Source organism: Typopeltis vanoorti, chromosome 19, assembly GCF_054136105.1.
Source record: "Typopeltis vanoorti isolate ZY-2024b chromosome 19, IOZ_Tvanoo_1.0, whole genome shotgun sequence".
NCBI classification, from domain to species: Eukaryota; Metazoa; Arthropoda; class Arachnida; order Uropygi; family Thelyphonidae; genus Typopeltis; species Typopeltis vanoorti.
Window position 1 is genome coordinate 96147875 of NC_143567.1, and position 22092 is coordinate 96169966.

General features: G+C 34.1%; 1 protein-coding gene across 1 annotated transcript in view; it reads left to right on the forward strand.

The window, feature by feature from the left end:
* Positions 1–22092, forward strand: part of LOC150096376 (uncharacterized) — a 192795-nt gene that overhangs the window by 86508 nt on the left and 84195 nt on the right. The window contains exon 2 of the mRNA XM_090409046.1: positions 4984–5016. Within this exon, the coding sequence (XP_090265172.1) occupies positions 4984–5016 (33 nt within the window). The remainder of the gene's footprint in view (positions 1–4983; positions 5017–22092) is intronic.

Consider the following 22092-nt stretch of genomic DNA (forward strand, 5'->3'; position numbering starts at 1 on the left):
TTGATCAACTCTTCCAAGATTGGAAGAGTTGATCAAGTAAATGTGAATTTCCTTTCAATGATAGGCTTTTTCCAACAGAAAAAGCGTATCAGTAAACTTTTAAACTGAAGCGAACTTTCCTTAAATTACTAAGCATTTTAGGACTCCATACGATTACAAATTACAAAAAGACCACAAAAAGACCATTTTTTTTAACTGGACAATGCTTATTTAAGAACAAGGTTTATCACATATTAATCAAATGGAATATTCCAGAAAAATCGTTATTTCCTGTCATTAATTCGATATATATAACCCGCTAAAAGCGCCTTTTGGTTTGTTGAATGGGATGTCTGTGTGTGTCACGTAATGTTAATCGGTTGAGCAAGCAGAAAATAAGAATTTTTAAGTCAACGTTCCAACAGCCAGTAATAAAGAACGAAGCATGCTTAAATAACTACGCTTTCGCTAGGGTCCAAATTATTAAACAATTTCTGCCGCTACTAGACCAACTCAAAGAATCTTCTAACAACTTTTAATCTTAGCGAACGACATTCCAGAGAGGATCAAAATGCATCCCAAGAACACGCAATGTATAATAAAAGGCAATATATGCTACTAACAGAAAACGTGCTTTTATATAGCTAGTCAAATGAATCATTTATAAACATGAGATCATTGTTTGAAATTGATATTCTTTACTTGTATATTTTATTTGTAATTGTTGTTTGTTATTTGTATTCTAAATGTATTCTACTTGTAATATTACCTGTTTGAAATCTTTAAGAAGTTCAAAGTGTTGGCTATTTCTTTTTCCCCATCTACCTGTCCGCCTAGGTCATTCTTTCTGGATGGTCTATATAAATAAAGTTTCATTTTTTTAGATAATATTCGGTGACTACGTTAATCTTGTATGCGCAAACACAACTTTCACTAAACTTTTCCCTTTGGTGTAGTAGATTTCGGCATAAGCAGTCACTTATTTATGTGACCTAGAATCAGCCTTTGTTCTCTCTCTACTGATCGTGTTATAAAATGCATGTGAGCAATTTCGTCTCTTCTAAGAATGAAGAAAACCCTGCTTTTCTTTATTTCTTCATGCCCTGTGTGTACGGGAAATTACTTAGCTTTCACTTACAAACCAGTAGTTGTTAAAAAATTAACGTCTGAAACGGAAACCTTAGCTCATCGAGCATAACAAGTCTATATAAAGGAAATAAATAAGGACCCTGTTCTCATTCACGTTTGCAATAGGCTAGTTCTTAGTCCATTGCATTTGAAAAATGCATTTTATTTGAGTCGTTTTCATGTCAATAAGGTTAAATAGGTTGATTGTTTCAGTATTAATGACGAATCAGCCGACCCAATAAGTCACGTGTATTAATTCTATCAATTGTGTGTTCTTCAATCTGTCTACTGTCTAAATCCTGAGAGTCCAGAAAAAAAAACCTCTGCAGCATCTATATCAGACCATCTATAATAAATAACTCGTCTACATAACGAGTATGAAAGGTTCTTACTAACAGTAGAACACATGTTCTTCTGACTGTGCTAAGGAGGCATCGTTAGGTCTTCTGGAGGATGTCGACAATTCTGGGCAGTGCCCTATGAAATCAATGATTAAAAAAAAATGCGAGGTTAAGTTGAACTTCGTATACAGAAAACCCACTACAACGGGAAGATCTTTAAATCCGCTTCATAATACTATCCATTGCAAAAAAATATGCATAATTAAAATTTTGCGAGACAGGGTATACAATATATCTAGCACACCGATTAAAAGCAATGAAGAATTACACTACCTGGCACAGAACCTCGCACTTAATGGTTTTTAAACCAAGACGATCAAAAAAAAAAATCTTAATACAGCTCCTGCAACTCCCTTACCTAAACAAGATTTCAAGAATACAATCACACTGCCATACATCAAAAATGTCACGGACAAAGTGGCTATGTTGTTCCGTGAGTACAACTAAAGTGGCTTTTCTATCTTTAATAAAAATATCAACATTCCTACATCCACCAGAACCATCACATCACCCCATGAAAAACCAGGGTATGCGATTCATTGTTCTTGTAGCATTTGTTATGTAGGCTAGACAGGAAGATCGGGAGAGATCCGTATGTCTGAACATGTAAAGGACGTCGAAAAAAGAAGGGAGCACAAATCAAGTTTCCATTCCACACAGCCACTACTGACCATCAAGTACTCTGACAACAGACAAACATGTCATATATTGATATTAACTGTATCACAAGAAAATTTAAAGAAGCCGCACAAATGCTTTGGATCCGTACACAGTGTAATAAACATCAAGGCTTGATTTTATATCAAGTGTGGTCTGCCTTCATCAAATATTTAACTGTCACGGACCTAGGATACAACACGCGTGAGCCACAGAACGTGACAACAACTAGCAATGTTCCAACACGCATACAGTAACGAATATATCATTTGTATTCTGGTTTCTCAATTTTTTAACAGCTGTGAAGTTATTAAAACCATCTAATCTAACATGTGTAATTAATTGTCAATAAGCTTTTGTTCTGTAAAACTTTTATGTACTATTATGTTTGACTATTATAAGATTTTCCAACTGTTACACAAGCAAAATAGTTACCACTTTAATAACTACAATGGTCATAAAAGAGAAGTTAATTTTCCGGCGTGTAATATTAACATTCATCGCACAATACGGATTGATTACCCTAATATCGGAATGGATTCTCCTTCTTTTGACATGCGCAGAAGTGTTGAAGGGGGTCTCGTATCTGTGGGCGTACTATACCCACTGATGATGTAAGTTTTACGACGCGATAAACTTGTCGGATTTTTTAATTGTTTATTTTTAATCAACTCTTTATATTCATATGTGGTCTCAATACCGAGAACTACCTACGAAACAAGTCATCGACGGAGCAGTAGGTATATTTAGCCAAATTCTATCTGTTCCACAGAATTTGACGAAACGCAAATCTGCACCATGATTGAAGCAAAGATGAACTTTTAGTTATTCTTTGTAATTTGATCACCAAGTTTCCCAAGTTCAGGCTTGATTAGGCTATTTAAAAAAAAAATTTTTTTATCACGTTGGCGATCTCTTTTATAGAACCCTATCGGTTTCATAGGTGCGAGTAAACGTAATAATGATAACAGCATAATATGTTTGTATTTAGTCCGCCACATTCTATCGGGCGTGCTGTGTGACGTTAACGGCCTATAATTAGACTTCCTTTCGTCTCATTTACATCAACCACTAAACACTCGGTATTCAAATCGCATCGTGAGCTGCAGGGGCCAATCTCTAATATACTAATGATTCCTGCTTCAGAGGGAGAAAAAGTCTGAATGTAGGTAATAAAAAAGTCAATTGATACTACGTAATTTAGTTAATAGCAAAAGTTCGTAACTTTTCCAAAAGTTTGCATAGAAGGAAATTAAACGAATGCTTTTTTTTAAAACCTTATTATGTATAATTTCTGTTCACCCTCCTTGTAAGAAGTGAAATGTTTTTCTAATTTTTATATTTTAGGGGAAAGAAGGGTACAGGAGATTATTGTCTTCACATTGTTCTTGTTTTTAACTGTATTACTTTCAATTATCATAATGATTAGCATGTTGTGACTATTAAGAAGCTTTAATTCTAGTCCTTAGTTTATTAAACAGTAGCATCGCTGATCATTACTGCACGTGATTGGATATTATTACTACCTGTTGTAAAGATTAATACAATTTCGCCCTATTGTATGAAACCAATAATGCTGTATTATTTCGAATAACTTTTTTTCATTCAAAGTTTACCAGTTTAATTAGTAAATGAACCTGGGTTTCCCCCAGTTTAAGTCAAAATTGAAACAGCATCTCGATTAATTTAATAAATATTCAAAATATCGAAGTCCAGCTATTTAGAATGGCACTGTTGTCATGTACACATGAATGAAACATTAACTCTATAGGCGCTTAAGCATTCCTCGAGAACTCACTTTAAAGTACTAACAAATATCGTAAAATGAATCAAATACTGAGTAAGCGAGAGGCTAACTACAATTTGGAAAGGCTACTTTACTGACATTGATGTTTAATAATTAGTGGCATTGTCGTTCCTGCTGCTATGATATTGCTTGGATTTCTCAAGGGAATTTATATTCTTAATAATTAAAACAAAATGTTAGGTAGGCAGTCGCTTCTAAATTGCAGTAAAGTAAACTTATCACTCATCTAAGATGAAGTATGTAAAACAATCAGAATCGGTTGGCCGATGCGATCTATATCGATTATATATCGATCGCATCGATTCTAATCATAGATGCTCTATGATTATAACTTCCGTCCCCAACATTAAAAAAATGCCAAACAAATCAGATCCAAAGAACGGTTTTTTAGGTATCAAAATCACTGGTGAATACATTATTATAGTTTTGACTAGCAATGTTAGCCTGTCAATATATTTAAAGATAAATGAGAAAACATTTCATTTTTGTAAGTGACTCTTCTTATTATTATTTCTTGGCTCCTCTTTTACCTTGCGATCGATGATTTTTCTACATTTAACCACTAACGTATCGAGGATAAGGTGTTTAGCCCTATGCCTCCGAGTAAGTGACTTAAAAGCAATAAATATTCATACTTTTCCCCCCATTTTCTCAGCTCGTTTCACTGATTTTCACATATACTGTAGAATACAGATAAAATATGCTGCAAATATTCTATGCACACGTAAATTCGTAGATGATAATGAGAGTTTTATTATTTTACTACCAGTTTTAAATGTATTTTCTCTAATAATATGATATATTAAATGAATTAAATGAAAATAATTAAAAATAAAGACACTGGGAAAAAATCTCAATGAAAAAAAATGATAACTCTACGGCATGCGCCATCTAGTATCAGAAAGTGGAGCATTACAAATTATCCCTGTACTCATTAATATAGCTAACGATTTTCCAAGATTCAGCACATTGATTAAAATGAATTTTGTTTTCTTTACTTGCTGACAACAGAAGGTGAGAAAACGTCTGGAGCCTACGGACGAGGTAAGTCTTTTTGTTTTATTTAAGTGTAATTTCAAATACATTTTGCATTAAAATTATGAGAAATAATTATTGTTTCAGCTGCGCTATTACAGTCATTAAACTGATGAGTTTATAATAAAAATCGATTTAAGTCTATTGGCTTCACAACTCTAACAAAAAAAAAGTCCTAAAATGTGCCAGATCGACTAACTGGAACCCGTTAGGTATGGGGTGGTATAGTTCGCCCACCATTTCTAGATCCCTTGTTGGATTTGTGCCAAGAATAGTCGATTCATGCTGAAGGGGAGAAAGAAATGAAGGATGTACGAATTGGTCGCCAACATGCGAAATCGCGTGCTTTCTTGTCTGTCGCTGTACTAGTACTAGCTTGATTTTTGTTGTTCTCTTTTTGCATTATTTTTTTATTATTAATTTGTATGATGGATCCAGTACAGTCAACAAGTTCTATTGTTACACGTTTCAGTAGCTCTTGCAAAAGAATATTGAATAATGTGCTGACATTCTGCGAAAAAGAATCGTCAGAAGGCCGTCTTCTTGTTCCCCTTTCTCAAGTCATAAAATGCAAGTGCAATTGCGGGCGTATCGGGGTCGACTGTTAAAAGAATTCGTAGGAAATCAAAAGGTGAAGGTAAGCCAAAATTTAAATCTCCTAAAAAAAAGCGCCAGAGAAAGAAAACCATCGAAACCGTAGCTTTGAATGATTTTGATGTAGACGTTATAAGAAGAGCTATTCACGAATTTTACGTGGTCGAGAAAAGAGTGCCAACTGTTCCGAAATTGATTCCTGTGCTTAAAGAAAAAATTAATTTTCCTTGGAAAAGAGAAACTTTAAGGAAAATACTTCATGAAATCGGATTTTGTTTTAAAAAGTCCCAGAATAAAAGGAAACTTATCATGGAGCGAAGTGACATTGTTTTATGTAGAACGTAGTATTTGCACGTATTAACACTCTACGTACATTTTTCCAACTGTTATACAAGCAAAATAGTTACACTTTAAAAACAACAATGTTCGTAAAAGAAAAGCTAAATTTTCCGACCTGTAATAATAAACAAACTCAGTTTGTTTATTATTACATCCCAGAAGACAGACTGATTACCCTATTATCGGAATGGATTCTCCTTTTTCTGACATGCGCAGTAGTTTCGAGGGACCTCAAATCGGTGGGCGAACTATATATGGATGCTGTAGGAAGTGAACATTGCTGTTAACACGAACACCTGTTTTCTCTCTTCCCAAAGACAGTTTCAGGAGTGTCATAAGCCAGAGTATCAATGCAAATAATATGCATGACTTACCAGGCGTGACTCACGCAGAGACGAACACACAACCAAAAAAAAAAAAAAATCTAGCTCGAATGAAACACTCAGTGATGGAAAGATAACGATACCGAATTTTGCCCGTTTAAATCTTGCTAAACAGAAGCAAAGAAGAAATCAGATTCAAAGACAGTAAGTACTCGACAAAAGATATATGTAAATAAAATTGCAATTTAGGACTGAAATTTCTAAAAAAAAAATTTAACTGAATTTAAAGGTGAACTCTGGTATCCAGACCGTAAAGGTTAGATAGTTAATTATAAAGGCCGAATGGTTTATCGGTTTTGTGCATGTACGTTAGTACGTTAGGGGAAGGAACTTACAAAACATCATTTTATATTGTGAGTATAATATCCAAAAGGCAAGTCTGTATAGGCTATGATGACACTCAGAGGACGAGGTCTGTAGAAGACAGTTAAGGTTCTGTTGTAGCTACCAACTAAAGCAACTTTTTTTAACCGAATCCAGAATTGTCAATCACTGCTGCAAGCCATTAGGATTTTTTTTTATCTTCCAGAAGAAACTCGGGGTTTTAATCTCACTATTCAGAAAAATCGATAGGAGAACGCACATGATATATAAATACTAGTTAGGATTAGGAAATACCGTATGTTATTTAGCAAGCCTTGGAAATGTATCAATTTCCCAAAAGTTCGGGTCATAACGCCTGCAGCCTACTTACTCCCTTGGGAGGAATAAAAAAATACATCAGAGGATTTATTTTTTATCCGAAAGGTTTATAATAATCTCCTTAAATAACTCGTTTCTGAACATAAGCAATTTGAGCAACTACGAAGAACTAAAAACAATTCTGCGTACCATCTACCAATCTGACGCATCGTTACGACCCACTCAGAAAATCGACGTCCCTAATAAGGTCTCGGGATCTCTTCCGAAAAATGAACATCTGCGTCATTTCAGTGCAAATGTGAAAAACTAAAGAGACAAATAATGAAAAAAGGATAGACAACAGCTTCGGAGATTTACCAGTATAGGACTACGCTAAGACAGGGTGGAATATCAAGTTGGTTTACAGTACAATCGTGATTTTAATACATTGTAGTGCCTATAAGAATACACAATTTCGGTAAGGATGCGAATATTATTGAAATAGTATAGTCTGAAGTTGCACGTGATTAGTATATTATCATTTTTATGAATATTTGTAAATTCTCTAGAATCGATAAAGACAATCTATATGACTAAAATGTAATACATAAAAGGGCAGTTGTTTAAGGTTCTTTGGTTTTAATCAAGAAATTAAGTGCTCATTGCTTTATTCTTAAAGTGAAATAAATACTCATAAAATAGCTCAGTTAGCCATGAAATATATTTTTTTTTCGAATATGCGATTCGATGAAAAACTGAAGTTTTCTTTAGTGAATCAAAAAGGATCAAAATCAGTTATCGTTACTGGAAACAGATGGGTGTCGTAAGTGCATTGCTTTGCAACAAAACAAGAGACTTCCTTAGGAAAACAACCACATAAATATACCGAATATATCGCTGAACATTGTAGTGTTGACAATTAAAATATGTCAACAATTATTAAGTAAATAAAATTCAGACTGGATGATTTTTTTTCCTTTTTATTTCCTGTATCAGTCATCCTTCTGATAAATTAATACCTCGTGATTTCAAAAATATTTGGAGTTATGGGACCATAAGAGTAATTCCTACTGTCTACACAAGGATGATGCACACTTTCCAGATGGGAGGATTACAGTCGGACAAAGAAAACAAGTCATGAGGAGTAAGCCACGAGGAAGTTATTGGAGGACCATAGTGGCTTGATAAGTCTTTGGGAAATAGTTTCCAGATTTTCTGTTAGTACTGATGTGTTTTAAATTCCTATTCAGTGACGGGACTGTCATAACAACATGAATAAATGGAATGCTGTAGCGGAAACAAGGCTATTATGTAAGATGCGTGTGTTCTCTGGCTGGATTTCATGTTATGAGGGATGAAAAATCCAAACTATATCTCATAATCATCAGCCAAACGAAGCTTGTGATTACGAGAAGCTTAGGAGACAACTTGCAGCGATAATATGAAATGAGGAACTGGATGGAAAGGATATCAATACTGCTTGGATCCTACTCAAGAACTATCTACTGGAGGCAATATCAGAATATATACCAAAGGGTAAGAGGCTAAATAGAGCAGGCGCAACCAAGTTCCAAAGGATGAACGAAGAGGAGATAAGACATGCAATCGGAAGAAGTAGATATTATGGAAAAAGCATGAGTGGTAATAACTATTTGCATGGAGTGTATAAAGAGCGGAAACTAGGAGGCTAAACGAGGCTAAAAAGAATTCCAAGGAGTTTTTTCAATATGTAGCGAGTAGAAGAAAGAATGATTACGGAAAGATACCAGTTGGTAAAGATGGTAGAATGATAACTGCAGAGGATACTGTCGAGATGTTTAACGAGCATTTCATATTTAATTTTTGCCAATGGGATATCATGCAGATGAATACAGTGGGAAGGATGGAGGAGGAGCTTATGGTGAGTAAACAGGAGGTATATGAGGAATGAGTAAACTTGTGGTTAATAAGGCAGTAGAGCTTGATAATATATCACCATGTTTTGAAGGAATGTTTTAGAGAGTTAACAAGATCTTTGTCATACCTTTTTAACATGGGTCTTGCACTGGGTCAAGTTCCAAAGGAGTGGAAAGAGGGGGTAAATTCGTTCCGCTTCATACGGGAGGCGATAAGACTTAAGCTTCGAACAATAGACCAATCTGTGTGTCCGGAGTTGTGGTTTAGCTATTGGATAAATTAATCCGGACTAAGATTCAGAACTGAGTTGATAACAGCAGCATTCTCTTTGATGGTTAGCATGATTTTACTATAGGAAGAGTGTTTTAGTAATCTGCTTACTTATTATAAGGTGACCAATGTTTTGAATGAAAGTGATGCATACACACTAGTATATTTAGATTTTGCAAAGGCCTTTAATAGATTGTCATATGATAAGCTGGTGATTAAACCGGAAAGCATGGGACTGGACAGCAGATTAGTATGTTGGATAAGAGATTGGCTGTCTGATAGGTATCAGCAAGATTTGTGTGAAGGAGCGATATCCCAGAAGTGGAAAGTTACTAGTGGTATATCCCAAGGGTCTTGCTGTTTAACTTGTATGCTAATGATATCGGGAGGGTCCGAATGGCGATATTCAGTTGTTTGAAGATAATTCAAAGTTGGGGAGAACAATGAGGAATGAAGCCCATAGCGTGGCATTACAAGATGACTTGAATGCAAACTCGAGAAAATGCAAATTGAAGAGACTAGTGGATAGGAGAGGATGGAATATGATTGAGACATATAAGTTATTAAAGGATTGTTACCATATTAATGTGGATGATATTTTACATAGACTGAGGACAAATAAAGGGAAAACAAGAGCTCATCCCTGGAAACTGTATAAGGATGCGAGCAGCAAGCTTTTTGCACAGAGTATGGTGGGTAACCGGATTGCATTGCCTGAGATCCCGCAACGAGTCCCTTGACATGGAGGTCTGATGATGATTATGATAATAACTTCCGAATGATAATGCTCTATCACCTTAGCAAAGGCACTTTAAAATATTTCTATCGTGCTGCAAAGATAAATTTCTTCCTGATTTTTCCCAATTGTACGATTTTGTTGATCATTTTAGGACTAATCAAATCCATATTTTCCAGTAAATCTCTTTTCTAAACAAAAATAAAATAAGGGCATATATAGAAATAAATCAATGATGGGTTGCTATGAGAATTAAGTACTAGAGTTTTAAAGTATTTGACGAACATTTTATATTTCATTTAAACGAACGCACGAGCACACACAAAACATCCGAACTTAGGCTAATTAAAAATTTTATTTTTTTCTTGTTTTGTTTCATAAAAACAGAAATTATCAAGAAAGATTTCAATCTCTTGAAAATTATTTATCGCATCATCCAGCACATAAACCCTCCCTCCACTTGATAAGCGGATGCAATTTTCAACATTCTATCATTCATACGGAGTTATACTGTTATAATCTCTTATGTCTATACTGCTGCCGTCATATCTGGATACTTTATATGCTAATAGACCGAGGCTTTCGCTTGCCCTTCTGTCGTGAACCTGTCTAAGAATTATTAGCAGGAGGAAGACTAGCGTGCTACGTAAATACAGTATATTAAAAAGTCAAGCGTTAATACTGCTCGGTTGTTTATGTTTATCATATTTCTAACCAGCCCATAAAAGGAACAATCCAAGTAAAAAAATTTTCTGCAATCATGGATTTTAATGCAGAAAGCATGTGTGCGATATGCTTAAAAAGTGTTCGGTCGTGATAAGAAACAGTGGCATTGTGTTGTTTTCAACCCGAGTCCTATAAATATATTTTGTTTACGATATCCCTTTCTGTGCGGGTGGAGAAAATTCGACCTGCGAAATGTATAAATAAAGTGAAATATGACTGGCATAACATATTCATTTTTGGGAGTGAAGTCCTTGCGATATTAAGTTTCTAAACATGTAATCTTTCACATACGTTCAATTTCTACAATACTTGAACCTCTCTGCCTTTACTTTAGACATAATTGGCTCAATCAAAAAAATAAAAAATAAATCATTCTAACCAGACGGTTTTTCAACAGCTCACGAAACTTACATTTTGAAAATCACAAACCGTAATCCACAAAAACGTTGGCATGCTGTGCAATTCACAAGAAGCATTATACCACAGAATTTCTTGATTTTGTTACACATGATATTTCGGACAAAAAGGTCATGGATTAATCTTACCTTCCATTTTCATGTTAGAACTAAGCTGTTGAGGGAAAATAAGTTGGTATTCATAAATCATAAAGGGGAAAAGATGTTTTACGAGTTTAAAGTTTAACTTGAAATGGATACAGCTATCCAACATACGAGTCTTCACAGATTTAGACAAAAGTTGAAAAAAATAAAAAAAAACTACTGACACTAATTCTCACAATACTGTTCGTGAAAATATTTATATAGAAATTAGTCATTAATTAATCTAATTGCTCTGTTGTCTAGTCAGAGTCACGAATTTTTAGGAAGCTTTTAAAGGTATCACCCAAGGCGCGAGAAAACTATTCTATGGTGGGAGGGGGAGAGGCTTGTGATTTTCACAGGTTTTTATAGATACTTATTATAGATACAGCAGTCATCTCTGAAAGAAAAACATGGATGCTGAAGTGTTACATGTGATACGTATGTTTATGCCAAATATTGGAAATTAAAGTAATACTAATTTTTTTTTTAAATAACGAAACCTGTGGTGCGTTCATAATTAGAAGAAACACACGTATAAATCACAGTGAAAATTATTTAATTGTAAATATTTCATCCTAAGTATCTTAGGACATCATCAGTACAGTATTTAAACAAAATTAGGAATAACATACAGTTAGGGCGCATGATTACAATAGATTCTCATGAAAACGTGCATAGCGTGCTAAAGTAGTACAACAACAACAACAAAAAAAAAAAAACGTTAATTATTTAACACAATTTTGTATGATAATTTCCCATACTTTAGGAATAGTAAGAACGTCGTTGCGGTTTAGGTTTGGTCTGTGTAGTAGGGCTTCAGAACTTTCTTTGTATAAACGTTCATGTTTAAATAAAGATCTAGGTAAAAGTTTAGCCTTTTCCCAATGGATCCTATGGTTTGGATTTTCAATTCCGTGTTGAGAGATTCCAGATTTCTGCGGTTTAAGAAGACGAATGTGGTCTTGATGTTCCGAGATGCGTTTCTGAACAGACCTACCTGTCTGTCCAAAGTAAGATAATTTGCATGAGCATGGAATCTCATAAACACCAGGTAACATCAAGGGTGAGAATTTGTCCTTAGGAGAAGGTAATAAGTTGTAAATTTTGTTGATAGGTTTGTAAGTAGTGGCAAAATTGTATTTCCATCAAATCTCCAGGTGCCCATAAAATCTATCAAAAAGCAAGTCATTCCTTACTACTCAATCAGTTACGAGTGTCTAAGCATGAACTAGCAACAAACAATTTAAATATTACAGAACTAGAAACAGATTTGTCAAATACGTTAAATCAAGAATTGCTACAATTAATTATAACTGTCTCAAAGAATTCGGGAAAAAAAGCTTTTGATAAAAGCAATAGTGCTCTACATATTAAATACCTTAATCTATTAAATCGATCAAAAAAGATCACTAACAAATTACCAAAGGAAAAATGGGTAGTCAATTTATCTAACCGTCAACTAACAAAAGATGAATTAAATGTTCTAGCAGGAGGCCATAAATTTGCGATTTCACCAAAGTGTTTCCCATATTTAGACTTTATACATAATATAGAAAGAAACATCAAGCATCTCTCCAGTATTGAAGCCAACAAACTTCGTTTCGAAGTAGCTAAAGTGATCTGCAATGCCAAACCTTCAGAATTAAATATCCCACCGTCGGAATTGAAAGCTATTATTTCCTTAAAACGTAACAAAAATTTAATCATTACTAGAGCTGATAAAGGAAATACCACTGCGGTTCTTGATACCAATTCATATGACCGAAAAATTAATTTACTTCTTCGAGATCGTAATACTTATTCCAAAGTGGATTTTGATCCTACGAATCGTCAACTCAGAAAATTAAATAAGCTACTTAATGAAACTTCCTCCTTAGATGAAGAAACAATAAAAAAACTTAAGACATACCATGCAAGACCTCCTAGAATTTATGGCTTACCTAAGCTACACAAAACTAATGATCCACTTAGACCCGTCGTAGACTGTATCAGCTGTCTAACGTACAAGTTATCAAGATTCTTATCTAACCTTCTCCGCCCTCACATAGGCCACTCAGTCTCTTCAATCAAAACTTCTACTGAGTTTCACACAAAAATGAAAGATATTCAACTATCAAACACTGACTTGTTAATCAGCTTCGACATTGTCTCCCTCTTCACAAACATTCCCCATAAAGAAACAATAGAATTACTAACTCAAAAATTTCCGTCTGATATAGTTGAATTGTTCAAGTTTGTTATTGCATCAGGTTACTTCACCTGGAAAGGTCAAATTTACAAGCAAGAGGAATGAACAGCAATGGGATCTCCTTTATCACCAAACCTAGCAAATTTGTTTCTAGAACACCTTGAGGAAAAAATATTCACTTTTGAACCCAAACCAAAAATTTGGCTAAGCTATGTCGATGACGTATTTGCAGTCTGGAATCATCCCGAACCTGAATTACAACTGTTTCTAGATAAAATTAACCTTCTTCATCATCGCATCAACTTTATGTTAGAAAAAGAATCTCCATAGGGTATCTCTTTTTTGGATTTACACATCCAAAGAAAAGAAGACGGTTCCATCGCCACGTCCGTCTTTTGCAAGCCTACATTCTCAGGTCGCTACATTCACAATTCTTCTGCTCATCATCCATCTCAGAAATCTGGCATTATTAAATCACTAGTTTCCAGAGCACACAAATTCTGCTCCTCTGAAGAATCTTTAAACCAGGAATTAGAAGTTATCAAAAATACAGCCATCCTAAATGGATATAATCCCAAAACAACTCAAAACATCATCAGTCACTTCTGCATACATCAAACCAGACAGGAAGAAGTGCATAGGATTTCCATACCTTACGTTAAAGGCATCTCAGAACGTCTTTCTAAAATTATGAAGAAATACAATTTTGCCACTACTTACAAACCTATCAACCAAATTTACAACTCATTCAAATTATCTTACTTTGGACAGACAGGTAGGTCTGTTCAGAAACGCATCTCGGAACATCAAGACCACATTCGTCTTCTTAAACCGCAGAAATCTGGCCTCTCTCTCTCTCTCTCTCAACACGGAATTGAAAATCCAAACCATAGGATCCATTGGGAAAAGGTTAAACTTTTACATAGATCTTTATTTAAACATGAACGTTTATACAAAGAAAGTTCTGAAGCCCTACTACACAGACCAAACCTAAACCGCAACGACGTTCTTACTATTCCTAAAGTATGGGAAATTATCATACAAAATTGTGTTAAATAATTAACGGTTTTTTTTTTTTTGTTGTTGTTGTACTACTTTAGCACGTTATGCACGTTTTCATGAGATTCTATTGTAATCATGCGCCCTAACTGTATGTTATTCCTAATTTTGTTTAAATACTGTACTGATGATGTCCTAAGATACTTAGGATGAAATATTTACAATTAAATAATTTTCACTGTGGTTTATACGTGTGTTTCTTCTAATTAAAGTAATACTAAGGAAACATCTCACACTGTCAGAAACATAAGGGTGAGAAAATGTCGGGGAAAAAGTTCTTTTGTGAGAACTAAAAAAGATGAAGTTTTACTAGAAATGTAGTTAACAGTATTGCATTCATGTATGTAGGATTTATCTATTATCACGTGCAGAGAGTAGCAAAGAGTACTCAACTGCAAAAGTCAGTCAACTACAGCGACTGCTTAATATTTTAAGAATCTTTTTTAGGCCCTTCGCTAACGTGTAAATTTACATTAACTTAATAATTAACTCATAGACGATTTTTTATTAACACCACTATATGTTTCTCGACGTTTCACTGTTTATATGTCAGACAGCATCTTCAATAAGTTTTTTTTTTTTTTACATAAGCAAAAAAATAACATAAAATCAAACATTTCCCAACAGTAGTTACTTCTATAAATTAAAAAAGACTGGAATGATAGTTCAATCACGTGTATATATTATGCAATATTATGCACAGTTTCTACATTTTTTAAACTTCGTATGTGATTGTTGGCACAGGAGGATTCTTGAATGTTACACATTAATGGTTTCCAAATGTCAAGCATCAGTCCTTGGTTTCTACTTCGTGTGTTTTTTGAGCGAATGACCTTGAACCATCTGTCGAACAAATTCACTTGTCCGTTTACAATGTGACTTTCGGTGAGGATGTGTGCTGCGAGTCTTCTTTTTTTTTTTTTTTTTGTTTTCAACATCGCCTATATGTTCTTTGTTGCGAATTTCGAAACTTCTTCCAGTGTGACCTACGTACACCTTTCCACAAGAACACGGAATCTTGTGTACTCCATGATGTTTATAAAAAGTTACATCGTCTTTAGAAGGCAGGAAAGTTTCCACTGGTTTGTTCTGATGTTGATTGATTTTAATCCTTGCTATTTTTCTTGATGTGTTGCGAACGTATGGTAAGGATATCATGCCTTCGTAATTAATTTCCGGATAATCATAGGAAAGTTCATCGGAAAATAAAAGTTTAGAACTTCTTTGAGTAGCCATTTTGGAGGACCTGATTAAGTAGGATTTGAAGTTCTTTTTTTAATTTCTTTTTTGTTTCTTCCCCCACTTCCAGAGTTTTACTGAAGAAATTTTACTATCAACAGAATACTGTCCTGAATAAGAAATGTGACAGTTTATAATACTTAATATATAAATTTTTAGTTTATCAAAATTGTAACTAGATTTTTTCTTTTTCGTTCACGGTGGTAGCTTATAGAACTGTTTTATAATATTTCATGATTGATAATTTCTTTTTAAAATAATAAGAAACACGCAAATGAAATTGACAATCAATAAACAAGAAAAATTATTCTTGATAGTAACATTAAGAACATCATAAAATTCTTAATATAATAATAAGATTTTTTTAAAAAACATTTTTACAAAATATTTTGGAATAACAATCATCTGATGTATATCAAGATTATATCGATTTACTGAGTATAATAATAACCAAAATATAAAAATTATGGCAAAAATAAAATAAAAAAATTAAACATGAAAAAATATCGTTTATCATCGATAAAATTATACAGTTTAGTATAATAATTACTTAAAAATAAAATCCATTATCATAACCCCAATAATGCTTTAAAACAAAAACTATAACAAATGTTGTCTTTAATTGTAATATTCAAATACTTAAAAACACGATAAGCACTACGAACACTCTACTACTGGCGCAAACTGCATATAAACAACAGTGGAAACTGCGCGACGGGCAGTGCCGCATTACGCTAATAGCTGGCATCTTACTATGACGTATATATGCTTGCGCGCGTAGTAATATGACACTGTGGTAAACGCAGTGCTGCTAGCGCCCTCCTAAGTGCTACAAGATGGATTTTTATTCTTTTTTATACAAAATAAGAGAATTGGATAGGATTGTTGATGATAAAATTAAATATTACAAGCAAATATAAATAAATTAATAAATATATTTATATGTCGAGAAAAATTTGGGGTGCTGCAGTTCCGCAGTGCCTATGCACGAGCCGCACCTGCTTACCACCCTACTGTTGTTTTAATTCTGTTTATTATAAGTATTTTATCATGAGAAAAAAAAATTGAATGGTGATAGCCTAGAAGATTTTTATTTAGTTTTTGAAGAGTTATGACGATTGTTGGGTGATATAAATGTTCTGCAAAATTTAGAATTAATCACTGGCGGAATTTATCGACGCGGGATAAAATTTATTGCGTGTACTTCGGCGTTCTACTGGATAAACGTTTGCCTTTAAGAAATTTTTTGAAGAAGGAACAATTTTATTTTCTCATCATTTCTCTTCGCAGTTGAGTCTCACTTGCCCGGCGCATTCCTGTTTATAGTTTTGAAAAATGTGTTCCTCGAGTTTCTTTGCCATGTCCATAAAAAGACCGTCCTACTTATCTGGCACGAGAATCCAAAGTCATCAAATATACGATTCACATCCTATATGCCTAATAAAACACCGACTTTCGCGTGTCATGTGTAGAACGCGACAGGTAGCAAAAAAAAAAAAAAAGAGTTCTAGGTGTTATGTTCAAAACATGACTGGTGTAACGAAGAAAAGCAATGCAGACTGCATCGCAAATACGTAAACATTAGGATTTCAACTGTCCAGGTAGTTTGCTGCATTCAAGGGAGAGGAACTTTTCACGAATTGAAAAACCTAATTTTATACGTGAATGTTGAATACTGAAAAACAAAAGAATCTTTTAACCAAATCAACAGTATCCGCTGGAGATCGTGCACCCTTCCAGATGGAATTGAAATGTGTGCATTATGCAAGTGAAATGATGTTTTTCTGTGAGATAAACAATAATTTTTCTAAGCAAAGTTGATCAGAAAACCAACTTCATTTGGAGAATGATTAGAAAATTTAAATTTGATTTTCTAATCAATACATCATGTCGTTTTGCGTGTATAAAAACTGTCGTTTTTGAAAGCACTTGGATTGATAAAATAGCTCAGGAGAAAAGCGCACATAACTTGAGGAACAAATAATAATAATCAATATAATTTACAAGCTAATTATTTATTATTTGCCATAAGAGATGCAACGGTCATTGAGAATTGATGAAATTGATAAGGTCTCTCGTGTTAACCGGGTGATATATCTGTTATTGGACATTCAGGAAGTACTGAAAATTGGATGCAATTAAAAGATCGAATTTAATTAACTTGAAATAAGTAGTATTAGTGGAAAATTATTTCATATTTAAACGATATCAAAGATACTGTGCTTAAAACTTTTCGCCAGAGAAATTCTCACTGTCTCATTTCCTACACTCATATCTCCTACTCAGATTTCATATTTCATCCTAAATGCAGTGGCGGTTCGTGGCTTGAAATCGTGGGGATGCTACAACTTTCGAAGTAACAGTGTATACGTGTTTGGATAAAATATCAAAATTATGGTAAAAATTAAAAAAAAAAATAAAATAAACCTGAAAAATATTGTTTATTATGAATAAAATTATACAGTTTAGTATAATTCAAAATTACTTAAAAATAAAATCCATTCTTCTTGTTTTGATTCGAGAGAAAAGGTCAATAACTTCTTCCTTAATGTTCGTGTGACTTGACGAATTTGTAGTTTACTTACAGTCATTACTGTCACAGAACTTGTTTCTTGAGGTTGCATTTCTGAGGTCATAATTGTCAATAACCCCAATAATGTTCGAAAATAAAAACTATAACAAATGTTATGTCTTTAATTGTAATGTCCAAATATTTAAAGACACGGAATAAGCACGATAAGCACTACGAACACTCTACTACTGACGCAAACTGCATATAAACAACAGTGGAACTGCGCGACGGACAGTGCTGCATTATGCCAATAGCTCACTATGATGCGCATATGCTTGTGCACGTAGCAATATGACACTGTGGTAAACACAGTGCTCCTAGCGTCCTTCGCCCTCCTAAGGGCTACAAGATGGATTTTAATTATTTTTTATACAAAATAAGAGAATTTTATAAGATTGTTGATGATAAAATTAAATATTACAAGCAAATATAAATTAAATAATAAATACATTAATATATAGAAAAATTGGGGGTGCTACAGTTCTTCAGTGCCCATGAACGAGCCGCCCCTGCCTAAATGCCTTTTAGGCTGGAGTTCATGACAGCTTTTTTTTTTTTTGTTATGTGGTAGTTCGACCAAAAATGATTAAAACTAAACATGCATGATGAACAGCAATGTCACAGATTGTAGTAATTATAAAGTATCGATAACTTCTAACCAAAAGATGTATACAGAAAAACACCATCTTTCATTAAATCGTTATATATATATATACAGGGTGTTCGGGATAAATTTGACAGTTTCGTAAGGAAAAAGAAAATCTTCTTTGTATCTATTAAATTTAATGAATTGACAAAAAAACATTACAGGCAGAGTTAATTACAATACTATCAACAAGATTTACTCAAAATAACCACCATTAGCATCGATCACAGCTTCAATTCTGCTTCGGAACCTCGAACAAGCTGATGCTAGTCTCCCTGGGAAGGGCCGCAAAAACTGTTTTAATTTTATCCATTAACTGGGCTTTTGTATTACTGGAAGTGCGATTGGTGTCTTTTTCAACTGCGCCCCATACAAAATAATCCATGGGGTTAAGGTCTGGGGAGTTTGGAGGCCAAACATTTGGACTGGTGAAGTCGTAGAAATTTTCAGACAACCATTTTTGACTTTTCCCAGAGGTGTGACAAGGGGCCGAATCCTGCTGCCATACATACGGCCTACCATTGGCTACCCTTGTTATCCAGGGCTTGACTACAGTTAGCAACTCCACGAACAAAGCCCGAATTCCAATGCCAGGGTTCTTCAATACCTGTTCCTGCAGATTTGCGAGGAATTCTGCTGTACGAACGCAATCAGATCGTCTGCTAGGGATCTTTCTTCTTGCTACATCCTCGTAGTCACCATTGCAAGTCTCTAGTTCATGCCTGATTGTTTTTACTGTATTCAGGGAGCATTGGGCAGCAGTCCTAATATCCTTATTTTGATGGCGGGCACGAATCATCATGATACAAGTTATTCTCTTCCATGATTCAGGTGGGTTCCAGCTATCCATCCTTTCTGACATCTTGTATATGAATGAAGAAGGGTCCAAACTTTTAAATGAAGAGAAGTGTGTGTTAATACATGTAACTTACGGAAAAATATAATTAATTATAAATATGTCAAATTTATCCCGAACACCCTGTATATATATATATATATATACATATGTAGAAAGTATTTTACCTTGGGTATAATAAATGTTAAAGATACCAAGCTATTTTAAACCTGGTTTTACTCCATTTCCCAAGTAAGTAAACAGACAAATATATGTAAGTTAAGTTTGCGCCTTCAGGTAGTGCAAGACCAAGGTAACTCATGGTAAAAGTAGAATAAGCTCTGATCACTAATCTTAATATTTACCCATAATGCAAAGCGCATCTCCTGGAGGAGATGTATGATGCTTTGTATTAAAGGCAAGGGGCCACTGCCCAGACCGGTTTCGACCTTTATTGAGGTCTTATCAGTGGGAGCCAGGCTAGAATACATCTCCTCCAGGAGATGTGCTTTGCATTATGGGTAAATATTAAGATTAGTGATCAGAGCTTATTCTACTTTTATCATGAGTTACCTTGGTCTTGCACTACCTGCAGGGGCAGCTAGACTTGCCTTACGTGCAGGCGCAAACTTGACTTATTTCTCTGTTTGCTTACTTGGGAAATGGAGTAAAACCAGGTTTAAAATAGCTTGGTATCTTTAACACACACACACACACACATATATATATATATATATATATATATATATATATATATGAACTTCAATAATAAAAGAAAATATTTAACATCACAAGAGGGCGAATTGATGGTGTTAATTTCGGTATCATGGTATCTTTCTATTAAAGGCATAGTATTATTATTATTATTATTGAGGAAACTATTTCGCCTTAAAACATTAATCTAGCCAAGTAATGCACTACAATCAGAATATATTTTACGGCGAATTTTTTAGACTAGTCCAGAAGACAAAAATACGGGTTCAACTCACAACACTACTCATTTGTATTTTTCTTTTATATATATTTATTCCAAATACTATATTCACAAACGTTTGGGACACACATTGTGTGCCCTTTTCAATGACGGGGAAATAACATCAGAAATCGTAATTCGATTAAATCACATATTCTCATCATGGCTCATTCAGGCTTAACTGCATTCTCGTTAACCAAGTAATTTCATTTTTGATTATATTATTCAGTACTTTTCTTATTTAAACTTTGGAAAGTTATTCTACGAATATTTCTATTTTGATTTTAAAAAATCGAACTCAGAAGCCATGAAAAGAGAAACGCTTGAAGAACTGGTCGTTGAGGTACATACTCATTGACTCATTTTTGATGTAAAATCCCCTGATTCGCTTACTTGGTAATATTCTGAAAAGAAAGCTGAAAGCCGAACAAGTCCACGTACGGAAATACATTGCTGAAACAATCCTCTATAACAGGGGACGCGTATTTTTTCTATTTAAAATATTAAAGCTAAAAAAATCACCATGATTTTTTTAGCTTTAATTTTGAGGGAAAAAAGTGCGAGTTGTATTCGAGTAAATACGGTATCGATTTATTCGTTTTCATACGACATTTATAGTTACAATATGGATGCAACGACCTGCTATAATATAATTGCAGTAATAAAAATTTATATCTCAATTTCAATGTTAGATCCGATCCTAATCAATCGTAAACTATATTTATGCTTTCATTGTTAATTTATAGCACGCTGCTGCTGGTAGCGTGCTGAAAAAAGTCGAATTCTATTGGCTGCAAGCTGTTCACGTGACGCGCAGCATACACACTCATGTGAATACAGCTGTGAGTTTATAATTGCCTGCTACAGTCAATCAGTGATCTTTGAAGTCAGTGCGCCGAACACGATTCAACAACAATCTAGCAGTGAGAGAATCTTTTATTATTATTATTTTTTATTTGCAATAATATCGTGCACTGGTCTACAGTTTTGTTCGTTTTCATCCAAACATTTTTATAAAAATTGTTAATGATATTAATAACATATTTATTCACCGAGGCAATGTCGCTTTCCAAGCCAACAAGAAAAAGAAAAATTGCTGATGAGGGGAGAAAATTTCAAGAAAAATGGGAATTGAATTATTTCTGCACTGAAACAAAGGACAAAATTGTGTGCATTATTTGTAACGAAACAATTAGTGTCGCCAAAGAATATAATATAAAAAGGCACTACCGTAAAATTCACAAAGAACAACATTCACGCTTTGATGGTAAACTGAGAGAAGAAAATTAAAAAGCATGAAGGAATTCACTTCAAAGTCAACAACAAGTATTTTCAAAAATTATAAAAGATAATGAATCAGCAGTGAGAGCCAGTTATGAAATCAGTTTCATAATTGGCTCTCATATCAGTTTCATAACCAACTATTTATTGGCGAAACATTCCAAACCTTTCAGTGACATTTCCTT